We start from the raw sequence: 17,183 nt of genomic DNA, 5'->3' as shown, positions 1-17,183 counted from the left end.
ATCGTGCTCTTTCCCCGCGTGTGACCGGCTGCGAGGACGGCCGTCGGCGCGGGCGCGGCCGGGTGGCCGCCTGCTCCTCGGGCTCAGCCGTTCCAGGCTGACTCGCCAGACGGCCAGCGGCGGGCTTGGTCAGGGTCGGGGTGGGCGCGGAAGCCGGAAGACCTTTTTCCAGGGCGAGGGGCTGTTCGGCCCGGGGGCGGAGCTGCCGGGCCCAGGCGACGGCGGGAGCTGCGGCGGCGCGGGGCGTCGGCGGCGGAGTGCGCGATGGCGCGGGCGGCGCAGGTGAGCGAGAACCAGGCGGCGGCAGCCTTCCCTCGGCGCGGGCAGCAGGCGGGCGACCCCCGACTCGGCGCCCTTCCCCGTTGTGGCCGGGCCGGAGTGGGCGCCGCCCCAGCCCTGGGTCCGACGCGGGCCGGCCCTGGTTTCCGAGCCGGGCTCCCCGCAGCCGGCCCGGCCCGAGCCCCCTCCCTCCTCGCCGGCTCCCAGGCCCGGCCGAGCGCGGCCGCCCCCTCCCCCCGAGGGCCATTGTGAGGTCAGGGCGGGCGGGTGCGTCGTGGGGTCCGGGCGAGACGCCCGGAGCGGCCGCTGCGGCCAGTAGCTGCCGCTGCCACTGCCGGCCCCTTCACCGGCTGCCCCGTTCAGATCTAGCCGGGAGGGGTGAGAGGGATGCAGCTGGGGGCCCAGCTCCGGAGCCGCACCCCGTAAAGGGCTGATCTTCCATCTCGCCACTTCACCCACGGGAAGCCAAGACCAAACCAGCTTAGACCTCTTCTGGGTAAAGTGCTGGGAGGGAAGGGCGGGCAGGGAAGGGAAGAATCGAGGCCGCCTGCTCTCCCTGGGCCTCCAGAGGCGTGTTCTCGGCTCGGACACCCAGAAGGGATTGGTTTCACTTGAGTACCCGGCCCCCTCCAAAGAGCTGATCGATAGAAACCCAGGAGCATGAAAAAAGTGCGTTGAGCCATTCTGGATTCCTAATGTGAGGCTAGTGAATGGATTGCTCAGAGTTGTCACATGCTTGTGCGATGTATTTCGGAGGAGGGGCAGGAGCATGATGGGGCCTGGGGAGGTACTAGGCCTCCAGAGCCCAGGGTGGTGCTTTGACAGTCCCAGTCGCCTTTCCCGTGGAGCCCTATGCCACTGTAGAGGAGATGTTAGAAGGGCTCAAAGGATGGAGAGGACGGTAGAAGCGGGGACTTGGGCGGTGTCTGCGAACCACTGGTGTTTGTTTCAGTGGCTCGGTTCCTTTTGTTTACTTTTTCCGGAAATTAGTCATAGCTCTTTGTAATGGGGTGAGAGGAGGGCCCTGCTTAGACGTACTGACCTGGAAGGTTAGCAGAGCTACCACAAAGGTGCCCTGCCGCGCCAAAAAAAACAGCTTCCAGTTTTAAGACCTCAGATACCTGCACCTTTTCCAAAATGTTCAGCTTCATGCCATACTTATGATGGCATATGTTGTTTGTTCTCTCTTACAACTGAGGAAACTTGAAGTTCACAGGCCCAGAGCTCCGGCTCCTATTTCCACTCGGCAGTAGCCCTGGTCTCAACCTCGGTGCAGCTGTTTAGCTGTTTTCATGAGAGGGAATTGATGAGTCGCTCTGATTTCTGTGCTTGGATTTCTTCTCCTTTGGACTGCAGTAGCCAGCCTTTTTTTTCGAGCCTGTCTTTTTAGAATGAGAACTGTAGAATGAATTGAATATGTGATTACCATGCTGCAGGCTTTGTAGTGTAATGAGTTATCGTTTTTGCCATCTTTTAGTGCTTGTGAAACTGAACACAACCAAAGTATGGCGATGGGAAACCAGCATCCTTCTATAAGTCGGCTCCAGGAGATCCAAAAGGAGGTAAAAAGCATAGAACAGCAAGTAACTGCTTTCAGTGGCCTGTCAGACGACAAGACGTACAAGAAACTGGAGAGGATTCTAACGAAACAACTCTTTGAAATAGACTCTGTAGATACGGAAGGCAAGGGAGATATTCAGCAAGCGCGGAAGAGGGCGGCCCAGGAGACGGAGCGTCTTCTCAAAGAGCTGGAGCAGAATGCAAACCACCCCCACCGGCTCGAGATCCAGCACATTTTCCAAGAAGCACAGTCCCTGGTGAAAGAGAAGATCGTGCCCTTTCACAGCGGCGGCAGCTGTGTGACGGAGGAGTTTGAAGAGGGCATCCAGGACGTCATCCTGCGGCTGACGCGCGTCAAGACGGGCGGCCGGACCTCCCTGCGGAAGGCGCGGTATCACACCCTAACCAAGGTCTGCGCCGTGCAGGAGATCATCGAGGACTGCGGGAGAAAGCCGCCCTCGCTGCCGCTCTCCGCCGACGCGCACCCCTCGGTGGCCAAGATCAACTCCGTGATGTGTGACGTGAACCGGGCCCGAGGCACGCTGATCGCCCTCCTGATGGGCGTGAGCAGTGACGAGACCTGCAGGCACCTGTCGTGTGTGCTCTCGGGGCTGATGGCGGATCTGGACGCTTTGGATGTGTGCGGGCACACGGAAATCAGGAACTATCGGAAGGAGGTGGTGGAGGATATCAACAAGCTGCTGAAGTACTTGGACTTGGAGGAGGAGGCAGATACCACTTACGCCTTCGACCTGGGCCAGAACCACTCCATTCTAAAGATAGAGAAGGTCCTCACGCGAGTGAGAGAAATAAAAAACGAGCTCCTCCGAGCCCAGAATCCCGCCGAGCTGTACCTGAGCTCCAAAACGGAACTGCAGGGCTTGATCGGTCAGCTGGACGAGGTCAGTCTTGAGAAGAACCCCTGCATCCGGGAAGCCAGGAGACGGGCGGTGGTTGAGGTGCAGACTCTCATCACCTACGTGGACCTGAGGGAGGCCCTGGAGAAGAGACGGGCCCTGGCCAGCGCGGAGCACCCCTCGCTCGCGGCCGTCTGGACCATCCTGGGGCACTTGTCAGAGATCCAGGAGGAGGTGCTCGCCTTCGACGGCAACCGAACCGATAAGAACTACATCCGGCTGGAGGAGCTGCTCACCAAGCAGCTGCTGGCGCTGGACGCCGTCGACCCCCAGGGGGAGGAGAAGTGCAAGGCTGCCCGGAAGCAGGCGGTGAAGCTGGCCCAGAACATTCTCAGCTATCTGGACCAGAAGTCTGACGAGTGGGAGTACTGAAACGCCGGGGCCACGGTGGATGTTTCTCACTGTGCACTTCACAGAGACCTCTGTGTGTTCGTGGAGGGCGTTTGGTGCGTCGAGGCTACATGTGACTTTTGCACATGCGTACGGCAATCTCAGTATTTATGATTTAAGCAAATTATATGCGGTATCTCTGCTGCTCTCGATGTTGCAGAACAAATATTATAGCGTATTAACTTTTCCATTTGGACTGTTACCTGTACGTCGTGGTGTGGTTTTTTGGTTTTATTTTTTAAATCAAAATGGAATGGGGCAGCTTTTAAAGAAAATGTAACGGGCTGTTCAAGCATTAAAATGCGGATACTTCAGGAGCTAGAAATAAACATAGAACCTTAACGTGATAAATACTAGGACAATTATGAGAAAGGGGGGAAGCTTTGTTTAAATGGAAGGTCCACAGCGCAAAAGCAGTACAATGAGATGTTGTATTTTGCTGAATAAAGCAGGATTTTTTTTTCATTTGTAAAATCTGATTGGTCCCACCCCATTTAGTAGGGTAGGAATTTCTGTTTTTTGTATTTGTTTTTCCAGATAGTCTGTTCTTTCAGAAACATTTTGTTGAAATACAGTGTCTGTATTTCCCCCATTCTCTGAGTATAGAGAGGGGAGTCTTATTGTTGTGCATAACATAAATTATGGAATTACTAGCAAAAAACCATTGAGGCTGCATTGAAGAAGGGATAAGACACCAGCTCCTACCTTCAAGCTGTTTCCGGTTGTAACATCCGAATTTACAGTCTCCCTTAGAAATGAGGAAGGATGGAAACATTTAAGTAAAGTTAATGGACCTTTAAAAAAAAAAAGGAAATGCCCAAAGCCATAGTAGGATAAGGAAGACTGGAGATTAGTCAGCAGTGATTAGGTTATGCCCAGAGGAGCAGCTGTGTCTGCGTGCAGCTTGCAGTGGGCTTGTTGTTCAAGGCCGCGTGCCAGACAGACTCCATCAACATCCCCGGTGCCCCGCAAGCAGACGTGTCAGCAGCCCCGAGGGACCGGGTGCGGGTGCGGGTGCAGGTGCAGGGGGGCTAAGCCGAGCTCCTTCCCTCGCCGGCAGGCGGGAGCTTCTCGGGCGCCGGGCGGGGCCAGCACAGTCTGTCTGTCTGTCTGCGTGAGATTGCTTTTCCTCTGCTGAAGGGTGTACGTGCTTCTGTTCGTACCTTTTGAGGATCCAGTTTTGAGGTTGCCTGTTAAGGTGAACAGCGGAATTGCCCGCAGCTCTGAGGCGCCTTGCTGACATGCTGTCCCCGAATCGGACCTGCGACCCCTCTGCAGTCGCCTCTCACAAAAGCAGCACCTCAGAGGACATCCTGGGACCGCTACAGTAATGTGCTGTTTTTTCAGGGGTAGTTTGATGACTTTGTAAATAGCTAAGAATAAGATAAAGGAATGGCCCCGAATACCTAAAAGATGGACAAGCGTAGCCCTAAAACCATTCACTGCGTCTCAGTGCTGCCCAAGAGTTACAAGCCCTTGAGCCCTTCCTCCTAGGAAGTCGTGTGAGGGTTGTGATCCTGTTTCGTAAGTGTGAGGTGCTCTTAAAATCCGGAAGGGCTTTCAGCTCCAGCGCTGGCACAGTCGGATCCCTGGGAAATGGAGGCTGTGCTCTGACTCGCTTCAGACGCCAGGCCTAGACGTCGCGTGAACCTCAGACTTGAAGGTGGAGTGCCAGCTTCCTTTCCAGGCGTCACTGCTCCTGAAGCAGGGCCTCCCCTCTCACTCATCTTCCAGTGTGTGCTCTGCAGCCCGTGGGGCCCGGGCCGCCGGAGCGTGTGCGAGGGGACACGGGGGACACGGGTCATCTGGGAATGACTCTGGTCACTGAAATCAACCGATGAACCTGAGTGACTGCTGAGGCACGACGTCCCCTAGGGTTTTGTACCTGGTCATTCTAGTCCCTTAATGAGCCCGAGGGACACTGTCCCTCGTTGGGAGGCCTGTGTTCCTGGGGGCATGTAATTTTTAAACTGGGCTCGTTGCATTTGTATGATCTCACATGAGGAGAAGCTGTACTGGAAGTTCCACCTACCCCCTAAAAATGTTTGGCCTCGGGTCTGCATTAAACTGTCTCCATGTTCGTGCAAAAAATGGCTGGGAGTGTTTGCTTTCTCTGCAGCCAGCCAGCACTGCTTTCAGGTCATTCTTCACCCACGTAGATTACTCAGCCTGCAAGCAAGTAGTTACGGAAATAAATGTAATGACTCTCTACTGAGTACAATGTAATGCTTTATTTTGCTAAAATGCCTGGGTATAACATATGTGACACAATTTAGCGTATTTCAAAAGTTTAGCCATGTTTTGGGTTTTTTTGTCTTTTTGCCATTTCTTGGGCCACTCCCGCGGCATATGGAGTTTCCCAGGCTAGGGGTTGAATTGGAGCTGTAGCCACTGGCCTACACCAGACCCACAGCAACGTGGGATCCGAGCCGCGTCTGCAACCTACACCACAGCTCACGGCAACGCCGGATCGGTAACCCACTGAGCAAGGGCAGGAACCGAACCTGCAACCTCATGGTTCCTAGTCGGATTCGTTAACCACTGCGCCACGACGGGACCTCCTGTTTAGCCAGTTTTTGCTCATTTGTTTTACTTTGGTTTTTGAGGGTCTAAGCTTATCCTGTACACGCAGGGCTTTTTAAGCAAAGCGTTTTAGCTTTGAACTCGTATGCAGTGTTTTTCTCAAGAGCAACTGGAGAAATATTTGCGGTTGGCTTTGATGTATGTCACACAGGTGTGTCATTCCAGCATGTGGTTGTCGTTCCCTCTCTGTTGACTGTGTGGCTCTGTTCTAATACTGCGTCTGAAATAACTCGGCACTGTCTCGAGAGAGACGCACCAGTGTCCCCTCAATTACTGATGAAATAAAAACCTCCCGGCTTATCTCTGCGGTAGAGAGAGGATGGGAGTCCGAGGGGTGAGTTCTGCTCCAGTGTTTTCCCTTCGTGTGCTGTCTGGCTTGGGTGTTCCCGGAGCCGGCCAGGCCTGCCTCCGGCTGGTGGCAGTGACGCAGGGGGCCGAGCTCAGGCCAGGACCCAGTCACAGGTGAACGCCAAGTGCGGGGACCAGACAGCAGCCACCTGCCCGCAGCCCCTGCAGCCAGGACTCACCCGTACTTGGAGGAGGACACTCGGGAAGCATTCTGGAAAATCCTCCCCAGAGGAAAGGCTGGAGTTGAGGCGTGCTGTTGGCACTTGTCTTCTCGTTAACGGGGACATTTAGTCTTTGCAGAGTTTGTGGAATGCTCTGACTTCAGGCTCTCCCCTCCGCCTCCCGGTCTTGCCTCCCTGAGGACTGTCCCACTCGGGACAGTTGTGTGTCTAGTGTAAGCCCATTACGTGGGAGCAGCAGCTGCTTCTGCCTTCTCCTACAGGCCCTTTCTGTAGGGTCGTCTCTGCCTGCGGGGATCTCCCAGGACCCACATGGAGAAGCAGTCAGTGGCACAGGTTAGAGACTTTGGGGGACCTGGACCTGTTTCACGATGCCGTGTGAGGCTTTGCTTACTTAGGTGCAGAGAAGCTGTTCTCGAGTGCTTGCTGTGCGTGGTGCCGCACCGAGGGCCGGGAAGCAGCCCTCCTCCTGTGTCCCCACTAGACCAGCGCGCAGGGGTGGCCAAGGACAGTGCACCAGCTGTTGCGAGTCTGCCTTGGTCATAGATGATGTCAGGAGAGCCGGGCAGGTGCCACAGGTGCATGGGGAGCCCACGGGCTCCCCAGGCTGTGGAAGTGGGGGGGCTTAGGGACCCCAGAGGCAGGCCAGGGACAAGATAGGAGAAAGCCCAGAGTGGGCTGGGCAGCACTGACACGCAAAGTCAAGGCACTGAGGAGCTTGACTCTTGCTTCAGGGGCGCCAAAGCGCTAGCTAGTGGGCAAGCTAGACCCAAACCCGGGCCCAGACGCGGGTCTGCAGGTGCCCGGCTGGCAGGGTCTGTGTGGTGGTGGCGGGGGTCTGAGAGTGCTTCTGCCGTAACTTAGACAGTTTTTCCGCTTGTCTTTGATTGAACCTTTCTACATGCCAGGCCGGGTGCGGAACGTCTTCCGGCCTCTGTAACTGGCAACTGGCTTTACCTGTATTTCATAGACTTTGACACTGGCGTCAGTTGCCCAGGGAACTGCCCGAGGCCACACGGCTATCGAAGGGCAAAAGTCCCCAGGGGGGCCGGGAAAGTGTAGCACCAGCTCCCCCGAGAGGCCTGACCTGGGGGGGTGTCCCCCCGCGGGGGCTCCCAGGTCATCAGCGTGGTGCAGGCCGGACTGGACGGCAGGAGGTATAAAAGCTCCGTGCGGGTGACACTGGCGGAGAAAGGAAAGCCCAGGCTGTGGGGTGCACGGAGGGCGGCGTTTGCCCTCGTAGGATTCGTACACCTGCCAGCCGCCAGGGGCCCGTGACTCCCAGAAGGGGAGGCACCGGGTGCACCCCCTCCTCTTCGTGGCCATGGCACCCGGCTGCCCTCTGTCTAAGAAGCCTTCCAACTCGTGCCATTGCCCTGTGGCCTCCCCTTTCCTAGACCTCGCGCTAGGCTGTGACGGCCCCACCTCATCCTCCAGGGCACGCTGGACCTGGAGCTGGGCGGAAAGGCCGGGTGTCACCTCCTCTCCATCCCTGAGACGGCGGGTGTGGCTTGCATACATGCCCCCTCAATGCTCGGGGCCCACTGGTGTGTCTGTCACTCCCACGCCAGGCCACAGTGCCCTCCAAGACAGAACCGCCTCCGTCCTTGCAGCCTCAGGCCCTGGCCGTCACGGCCGCCTGGGTGTCCTCTGGACCAACTCTTCTTCCGAAATCGTGTCCTCGGCTCCTGGCACGTAACACATGTTTCCAAAGACTTTTGCTGAATAATTGGAAAACCTCAGGTCTTCAGATTGCTTCATAAAGTGTTTAAAATCCACTGCCTTGGAGTTCCTGTCGTGGCTCAGCAGAAGCAAAGCCGACTAGGATCCATGAGGACGCAGGTTTGATCCCTGGCCTCTCTCAGTGAGTTAAGGATCCGGCATGGCCATGAGCTGTAGTGTAGGTCACAGACGTGGCTTGGATGTGGCGTGGCTGTGGCTGTGGTGTGAGCTGGTGATTAGAGCTCCGATTCAACCCCTAGGAACTTACATATGCCTCGGATGCAGTCCTATAAAAAAAAAAAAAAAAAATCAGGACTCAAAGAACTTTGCTCTCCTAAGGAGACCTGCAGCCAGGATCCCAGTACAGCTGCCAGGAACGCACCCCTGGCCCACCCCACTTGCATGGCAGGAAGGCTGGCCAGGCTGGCATGTTGCCAGGCTCACCTCTAACTAACTGCCTTTGGCTGAGTGCCCAACTGGGCACCTTGTTCACCTCATCCTCCTGGCCCAGCAAGGGTTGCGGGCTGCACAGTTCAGGTGGTGAGCACTGTGCCAGGGGAGAGGGCATCACGCACCCCAGATGTGCGCCTCTGGGAGGGGCGCCTTGCTGGGGAGTCAGAACACTCTGGGACGCAGGCTTTACACTGAGAGCCCCCCCCGGGGGGGGGCAAGGACCTCCCAGGCAAGGGAGCAGTGGGTGTGGAGGCCGAGTCCAGCGCCAGGCGTACTTGAGGGCCTGGGAGAACCTGGCAGAGAGCAGGGGTGCCAGGGGCTGGCTGGTGGGGTCCTGGTGAGCCGCTCGAGGATTTGGGCCTTGGAAGACAAGGAGCTTTGTCGAATGCTATTCCTGGTGACAGGGACTGAGCTGGGAACAACAGGAGGGGGGAGTGCAGGGGGGGAACAAGAGAAGCAGCAGAGGGAAGGACGGGGAGCACTCACAGGAGAGGGGGATGGGGGCTCCCAGGGTCCTGGGCTGACGGCAGGAGGGGTGCTCGTGGGGGCAGAACCCCCTGGATCTGGTTGAAGAACAAGAGGAGCTTGGGAGTTCCCGCTGTGGCGTGGTGGTTAACGAATATGACTAGGAACCATGAGGTTGAGGGTTCGATCGATCCCTGGCCTCGATCAGTGGGTTAAGGATCTGGCGTTGCCGTGAGCTGTGGTGTAGGTCACAGACGTGGCTCTGATCCCGCGTTACTGCGGCTGTGGTGTAGGCCAACGGTTACAGCTCTGATTGGATCCCCTAGCCTGGGAACCTCCATATGCTCGGGAGTGGCCCTAGAAAAAAGACCAAAAAGAAAAAAAGAACAAGAGAGGAGCTGGTTCCCAAAGGTGCAAAGGATCCAACAGGCACAGAAGCCTGTCATGGCCACAGGCCTGGGGCAGTGAGGCGCCTAAGGTCTTGTCTGCACCAGCTGCAGACCTCGTCGTGCTGCCCGCAGGCCAGTCTAGGCAGGCCCAGGCCACTCCCTGGGGCCCTCAGCTCCTGGGCCCGTATGCATTATTTTCTCTGGGATGCCCAGGTCCCATCTTTCCAGAAAAAGACATTTCTGGCCCTTGTCCCCGACCTTGCAACTCAAAAGAGAGGCAGCTGTCCTAGGACCAGCATGGCGATTGGGGTGGCTGGGGGCGGGCCATTCAAGGTTCTGGGGAAGAGAGTGAAGGCAGAGTGACAGCCAGTGCAAAGGCCCTGAGGTGCAGCAGCTCCTGTGGTTGGAGCCAGGTGAGAGGCCAGGTGAGAGTCTGCAGGGCTGGATCCCTCGGGGCCTGGCTGGCGGTGCAGTGAGCCAGGGTACCTGGGGGAACAGGACTGCATCCTGGACCAGAGGCTCCGTAAAAACAGAGAGCCAGGTACAGGTGGCCTTGTGGGACTGGGTGCTTCGGAGGAAGCCCTCCCAGGCCCAGCCCACAGCAGCGCCACCAAGCCTGACTTGGCCTTGGATGGCTGTCTTGGTGCTAGGCCTGTGCCTGGGCCAGCTGGGATGGGATCCAGATGGGATCGCTGCAGGGCTGCATGCGCCCCGCTGCGTGCGAGTCCTGCCAGGCTGGGTATCAAGGGATGACCAGGAGAGACCCGCCCTCTGCACCGCCGGCCCGCCCCGCGGCGCACCTGCTCCCCGCGGGGCCCCTGACCTTGGAGGTCAGCCTCAGTGGGCACGCACCTCCCCTCCGCACCCCGCCGGTCCAGTCTCTTTCTCCGGGAGGCCGCCAGGTGGCGCCCGCGGCCCAGTTCGCGGAGCCCGGGACCTTCCCGGCGGAAGGAGACGCCGGGAGCTGTCGCGCCTGGGCCACCGCCCGCCAGGCCCTCCCGGCCTCGCAAGGCTGCGGCTTCTGCCCCCCGACCCCGAGCTGTGCGTGGTGCCTGTGCTGGGTTCCGCGCGCCGTCGCGCCCCGACCGCAGGCCCCCGTGGAGGGGCTGCGTGGAAGCCTGGGGATCTCCCGGCTCCTGACTCGTCCCGCAGTTGGTCCAGCAGAACCGTCTCGGGCCCGGGTCAACACACCTACCCACAGCTCATGTGACCTCACGCCGTCAGGGTGGGGCCGCGGTGGCCTGGCGGGCAAGGCGGCCCTGCTGTCTGCCCTCCTCTCCACGCAGGCGGGCCCCTCCCTCCTGGGGAATTGAGCTCAACCTTCTGGGCCAAGCCAAATGCCACTTCCTGCAAATGCCACCTTCTTGCCTCCTGCCCTGTGTGCTGGCACCACCGGGGCTCCTGTGTTTTGAGGTCTAGGGCGGGGGAGCAGGGAAAGTTGGTGAAAGCCAAAGAGAAAGAAGGAATTGGAAGATGAGCGATGAGCAGGACGAGGCGAGCCCTCGCTGGGAGTCTGGGATCTCGGAGTCAGGAAAAGACAGGCAGCCGGGAGGGAGGCTGGGCCTCATTCCGCCTAGCAGGCCTCCCAGGCCTGTGTTGCCAGCAACCAGGATAGCTCAGGTGATGGTGTGCCAGGGGAAGGTCCCCTGTCACCGTGTAAGGCGGGCCTCCTGCCCCAGGCTGCCCACAGCAGCCAGGTGGGGCAGACATGGGGGGCAGTGGCACCAGCCCAGCACGCTGGCTCACTCCCGTAGGGCCTGGGGGGTGGCCCAGGGTGCAGGGGGCCTTTCACTCCTGGCCTCGTGGTGGCACTGGCCTGTTCCCAAGGCAAGCCTCAGTGCCATTGTCACCTCGGTGCCAGGAGCAAGGCTCTGGGCCCTGATGGCAGCTGCCTCCGGGCTTGCCCTTTCTCCCTCAGGGCCCCAAGCACGCTCCTGGCCCTGCCCAGGGAAGGTATCTGGGGGGCTCAGAGGTGAGCCACGCACTGTAGGGCCCGCACCAGTAAGCCTCAGCCTCCGGGGCCCTGGGGCCTCCGAACTGAAAAGCCAGCTCTACTAAGAGCTCAGGCCTCTCCCAGCGGCCTTGGGACTCGAACCAAGCGGTTCAAGTGCTCTGGGGTCACTGCCACTGTGGGATGCAGGCCGGAATCACACAGGCCCGCCTGTTGGTAAGGAGCCAGCACCTGCACCAACGGGTGGGTGTGGTGACCCCTGGCCCGCCCTGTCAGCCGAATAGCCCCTCCCACCCGGCCCCTCCCCCGGGCATCTCCCCCCCCCCCCCCCCCCCCCCCCCCCGCCCAGGGTGTTCGCTGCGGGGCTCCAGGCCCTGGGGAGATGTCCAGACTCCACCCTCCGACGTTAGTTGACAACCCAGGGAGTCGAGCTGGGCCCCAGGGCCTCTATGCACCGAGGCCTTGGCCAAGGCAGCGGCCCCCTGGGGCCTCTCTGGGCGAGGTCAGGGGATCGGGAGAGGCCGCGTCTTGATGGGTGAACTCCAGGGAGCCACGTGGAGCCCAGGGGGTGGCAGCCCAGGCATGGTGTGGGGTGTGGAGAGGAGCCTGTGGGAAGGCCCTGCCCTCTGCTCAGTCTCCCCTTTAGGCCCGCAGAGCCCCTCCCGCCCTCAGCAAGTCCTCAGGCCCTGGCCGAGGCCCCTGAGGCCGGCTGGCTCCGGGGGCTCTGGGCTCAGTGGCCCCTTGGAGCCCAGGGGCGCCTCGAGCTGAAGCTCGGCCCTACAGCCCACTTCCTGCTCCTCCTGGGGGTGAGGCGGCAGCTCCTGCAGCTTCAGCCAGCGCCTCCCTGTGGCAGTGCGTGTGGGCTGTGAGCGTGTGCGCACGCATGTGTGTGCTACGAGTGTGTGTGCTGTGCGCATGTGCACATGCCTTCTGTGCTGTGTTTACACTGTGCTGTGTGTGGCTGTGAGCATGTGTGCTATGAGTGTTGCACACGCATGTATATGCTGTGTGCACATGCGTGCTGTGTGCCCACATGCATGCATGTGCTGTGTGCACGTGTGCGGTGAGTGTGCCCACATGCCTGTATGTGCTGTGGGGGGGCCTGTGCCCACACTGTGTGGGACCAGGGGGGACACTCGCCATGGCGCCCGCAGCAGCAGGGCCTGGAGGGCTCGGAGACGCCGAGCAGCCCCCAACTGGGGATGGGGCCCAGGCGGGGCTGGGGAGGGACGCCTGGCAGCGAGCTCGAGGTGTCCTGGGAACAGGGCCCAGAAGGAAGTCTGAGCAGCAGCGACGGCGGCGCCATGGCAACGCAGCGCAGCGCTGGCCTACTTACACCCGCCCCCGCCCCAGCTCGCTGCTCCAAGGAGGGGTGCGGGGCTCCTGCGGGCTGCGCCCCAGCCTTAGGGGCTCGGTGCCTTGGGAGTCCCGGGCCTCCTCCTGGTCTCCTCCCCGCCGGGGTGCAGGGACAGGCCCATGCGGACCCAGCTTCCTCATCCAGAAACGACAGAAATGACCAGCACCCACGTGGCGCTCGGCCCCACCTCCTCCTGGGCCGTGACCCCAGGGCTTTGCAAAAGGGCTCTGGACGTTTTGGCCCAGAAGCCTTGGAGTTCCATGCTGCTGGGGTGACTGCAAGCCCCAAAGGTCTCTGACCCCAACCAAAGGTCCCAGGCTGAGGCCCCCAGGGCAGAACAGAGTCTGGTGACAGAGCCCAGAGCCAGAGCCCTCCACGCCCTCAGACAGCCTATCAGCCTCTGCCTCAGGGGACAACACTCGAGGCCAGACTCTACTCTCGGTGGTGGGGCTGGGTTGGGGGGAGGGCGTCACTCTTTGAGGGAGACCCCCCTGGGCCTGACATAAGCTCTGCTGACAGTCCCAGGTCTTCCATGCCCGCCTCCTGGACCCGCCTGACACTAGGGGCCGTCTCTGTACCTGTGCCTGCAACTCGCCCTGCAGAAAGCCCGCCTAGCCTGGGGCCCCAGGGCACGCAGAGCCTCGGGGTGGGGACAAGGGGCTCCAGTGCCTCGGGGCTCAGCAAGCCGTAGAGGAGCTGTGGGCATTCACGGGGCCTGTGGTGATGTGTGCTGGGCAGGCCCTGCCCATGCGGCCTTGCCACCAGTGGCCACCCTGGGCTCCCTGACCCACAGGGCTTCAGCCGGAGGTCACCTCTGGTGCAGGTGCCCCTGGAGAGGGGGCCAGGGCCAGCAAGGCGGAGGATGCTTTGTGGAGCACTGGGGCCTTGGGGACAGGAAGCCCTTGCCCCACAGGGGCTGGCTGTCACCAGACACCACCGACCATTGAAAAGCACGTGTTTTCCTGACCTCACCTGAGGAGCCGGCCAGGCCCAGAGCCTGCTTTGTGACCTCAGGCCTGGGCACCTGCTGAGCCTCAGTTTCCCCACAGGGACCGACGTACAGCAGCAGGGCCCTGAGTGCCTGCTTGGATGGAGGCTGGAGGCCGCTGTGACCTTCCGTCCCAATTCTCCTTCCAGACGGGGAGCCTGGCCCATGCCCGTCCACTCACGGCAGCCACCACAGCTCCTCCCCAGGGCAGTGCCAGCGCCATCTGTGGAAGGAACGACAGTGGGGATGAATGAGTGAGCGAGGCTTGGAAGCGCAGCCTGTGCCCCAAGCGGAAGCGGGGGTGGGGTGTCCATCTGTCCATCTGTGAGGACGGGCGCGCCTTCCTCCAGGCCCCAGCTGCAGCTGCCCTTCCTTCCCCCACCCCCCTAATTTATGCCGTGAGGCGGTCCCGGCCACTCACTGGTCCCCCGCCTGGCAGCAGCTTTGTCCCCAGGCAGATTCCCAACGGCCGGCAGCCTCTGGGAAGAAAGGGCCCTTCTCTGGCGGTGGTGAGGTCACCAGGAGGGGCCCCCATGCTCACAAAGGCCGCGGCCCCCAACCCACCCTGCTGGCAGCTGCCTCTTTGTCCCCAGCTCTCAGTCTAGGAGAGACCCCGAGGGGCCCCTGCTTGGCCTTGAGAGGCCCAGGCGGGCCGCCCTGGGAAGGGGGTGGCATGGGGGAGGGATGAGGCTGGCTTTGCTCCCGAGAGACAGCACCTGCTGAGGCGCAGACCCCACCCCTGCTGCCTGGCTGGGCCCAGGCAGTTGTGGGGTGGGTGTCTCGGCCTGGGGGGGGCGGTCTCTGGTGTCCTGACCCATCTGGGTCCCCAGGACACACTTCAGGGAGGAGGGTGAGGTCCTGGAAGGTATCCTGGGGTGGCCCAGCCTTGGGGGCTCTGCCAGAGATGCTCCTTGCCGTCAGCGGCTGAAGCCACCACCTCCCTGGATCCCAGGACACCTGGCAGGTGCACGTGTGTGTGGCAGGGTGCGGGGCCTGCAGGCCTGGGCACGTCCCCAGACAGGAAGCCCCCCCTAAATTTAGGGGGAGCGCCTCTGCGTATCCTGTTCCACAGGGGTGGGGGCTGCGGCTCAGAGCCAGTCCTTTGCCCAAAACCACGCAGCCCCTTCCTGCCTCCCTGCCCTGGGCTCCGGTGCCGTGTTTGTAGCGCCTGCTGTGTGCCAGGCCCAGGGCAGGGAGTTGGGACACGTTCCGGGCCTGCAAGGGCCACCCCTGGCACCACGAGAAATGGGAGACAGGAGGAGACAGGCCTGGGTGGGGTCCGGGGACGTCCGTCCGTGTCAGGGCTGTGAGGGGAAAGTGGGGAATTCGGCTGCCCTGGTGGAGGAGGCCCTGGATCACCGGACGCGGAGACTGGGAGAGCAAGGCCCGGTGGCCGGACGGGGAGCACGGTGCCCGGCGCTGGGGTGGGGAGGGCAGCCCGGGCCCACAGCTCCTTAGCAGTCTCTCCACGGAGGGAGGAAGTGGAGCCTGAAGGGAGCAAAACAAAACCCCTTGTCTTGTCCCAGACAAACAGGGGCCGTGCTGGAGGCTGGGCTGGCTGCTGGGGGCCCTGCCAGGCGTGGCTTCGAGCAGAGCCAGCCCCCGCCAGGCTGGGCCCACAGTGGGGGTGCTGAGCCTGAGGGCTGGGGATGGGGTCTCACCCCGACCTCGAGGCTCTGCCCAGAACCCCAGTGGAACCCTGCACTTGGGCCTTGGGGGCCAGCCAGGAAGCAAGGTCAGAGGCAGAGGCCCAGAGGCCTGGGCGCCCGGCCGGAGGGCTTGGGTGTGGGAGGCCCTGAGGGGCCGGGCGGCCGCGCGCCTTCGGGCCGGTGCGGGGCGGGGGGGGGCTGGGCCCCCAGGCCTCCTCCCGCCGCCGAGAAAGGTCCCCGCCTCGTTCGTTGCCTGGTACCCGGAATGTCCATTGTGCCTGCAGCTTAGCAACCAGCCCGCGCCGCCGCCGCCGCCCCGCCCGACAGCGGCCACCCGCGTTCCGCGTTCCTCGGCAGGGCGCGCGCCTCCGCGGGCCGGGCCCGGCTCCCCCGAGTGCGTCCCTCCCGGCCGGCGCGTCCCGCAGCCTGGGCGACGGGGCCACCGGCACAGGCGGCCACGTTCCTGCCGAGCCGCGCGCCGCCGGGGCGCTGTCGCGACCCCGGGAAGGAGTCTGTGTTCAGACCTGGGCTCGGCCTCTGGTTCCTGCCCCCGTTAGACTTCCTTTCTCCGCAAAACTAAGGACGGGGACAGAAGGCCGCCCGGGGGCGGGGAGCTAGACTCGGAAGGGGCACAGGGGCTGTGCGGGTGCCCGCGGGTCCAGGGCTCCTGGGGCGGGACTGCGCGAGGGGCCTGTCGTTGTGTCAGTGACATGACGACAGGGCGGGTTGCTCAGCTCCCCTCTGGAGGCGAGTGAGGCCCGGCCTGGCAGGGGCAGGGGCGGTGGCAGCAGGGCAGGGGGACCGGGACGGGGCTGTGGGGAGGCTTTGGAAGGAGGCCAGAAGAGGGGCCGCCTCCGGGAGCGGGGACAGCACCCCCACTGAGGCGGGAAATGAGGGGGTCCCGAGGCCACCCTCCGCCGCAGCCAATGCTCCTGGGTCCGAGGCCACGGATCCGCACAGGGAGCAGGAGTGGAGTGGACGGCTGACGGTTGCCCCTGCCCCGCCGGGGTCTGTCGCTGCTGCCCCACAGCGCGTGACCCACCGGCTGCCAGGCCGCCTTCAGCGCGGCTGCCTCCCAACCCTGGGGAACCCGAGAGACACACCCTGCCCTCGACCCAAGAGGAGCCTGGGGGCCCTGGGCATTTGTTGGGCTGACTTCTTCCCGGACTGCTGGGGAGCCAGGAGGGAATAAACGGCTACGTGGTCTGGACCCGTCTCCTTAAAAACAAAAATCCTTTCTACTGTGGGCAACGGCAAAGCGAGTCCCAACGTGCTGGTTCCGACTCACCCCTCCCCCGCGCGGGCTATTTTGAGGCAGGCTGCAGCCACTCTATCATTTCTCAGCATCACTAGCACACCTAAAAAACGTGTCATTCCTAAACCCATGACACATTCGCTTCGGCTTCAAGTGTCCCGATTGTCTCATCTTGTGAAATAATCCACACTTGGCCTGTTCAAATCAGAACCCAAAGCGGTGCTGGCCCAGCGTCCCCCCCATGGCAGTCACTCCGCAAGCCGGGGGCCTCTGCGCCACGAGCCACCGGGAGACAGAGCCATGCCAGGGGCCACAGACGGCCCAACCACAGGGAGGCAAAATGAAGCTCTAACTGGCAACAGCACAGCCTCCCAAAGAGCCAGGTAGGTGGTGCTGGAACCGTCTCCATAGCTGTGACCGTGACCACACGGCTTCAGTTAACCAAGGTGGGTTTTGTTTTAAGAATAAAAGGAAAGAACAGATTGAGAGAGTCGTTCCTCTGGCAGCGATCACTGGGCCCTTCACCCCCGATCGAGTAGGTCTGGAGGGGGGGGCTGCAGTTCCACCAACTCCCAGGTGACGCCGAGGCAGCTGGCCCAGGCACCACATTTGGAGAGCCGCAGCTCCACAGGCACTTCCCGAGCACACCCTGAGCCAGAGCCGGGATGGTTCTGTCACCTGCAACAGGAGAACCGCCT

The 17,183-nt window shown here is 61.6% G+C and overlaps 1 protein-coding gene across 5 annotated transcripts; it reads left to right on the top strand.

Moving 5' to 3' along the window:
* The first annotated feature begins 238 nt into the window (after positions 1 to 238).
* On the top strand, positions 239 to 5,359 carry BAG5 (BAG cochaperone 5). Of its 5 annotated transcripts, none has more exons than XM_084970228.1 (3): positions 239 to 361; positions 446 to 775; positions 1,757 to 5,359. In XM_084970228.1, exon 3 carries the CDS (start codon positions 1,785 to 1,787, stop codon positions 3,126 to 3,128), a length of 1,344 nt encoding a protein of 447 aa, XP_084826354.1. In that variant the 5' UTR covers positions 239 to 361; positions 446 to 775; positions 1,757 to 1,784; the 3' UTR covers positions 3,129 to 5,359. The 5 variants fall into 5 exon arrangements, with proteins under 5 accessions (XP_084826354.1, XP_084826356.1, XP_020937171.1 ...); XM_084970230.1 differs by having other exon boundaries at positions 446 to 948; XM_021081512.2 differs by lacking the exon at positions 446 to 775 and having other exon boundaries at positions 239 to 282.
* The last annotated feature ends 11,824 nt before the right edge of the window (positions 5,360 to 17,183 follow it).

This window comes from Sus scrofa, chromosome 7 (genome assembly GCF_054392235.1).
Source record: "Sus scrofa isolate SSC_HxYL_T2T_F1_AM1 chromosome 7, Sscrofa_HxYL_maternal_Yorkshire_Landrace_v2.0, whole genome shotgun sequence".
In the NCBI taxonomy this organism is placed as follows: Eukaryota; Metazoa; Chordata; class Mammalia; order Artiodactyla; family Suidae; genus Sus; species Sus scrofa.
Note: the sequence above shows the minus strand (reverse complement) of the source record. Positions and strands in the feature narration are given on the sequence as shown.

Excerpts from the sequence above, each read along its gene's own strand:
- BAG5 (XM_021081512.2), top strand. The coding sequence starts at position 1,785 with ATGGCGATGGGAAACCAGCATCCTTCTATAAGTCGGCTCCAGGAGATC.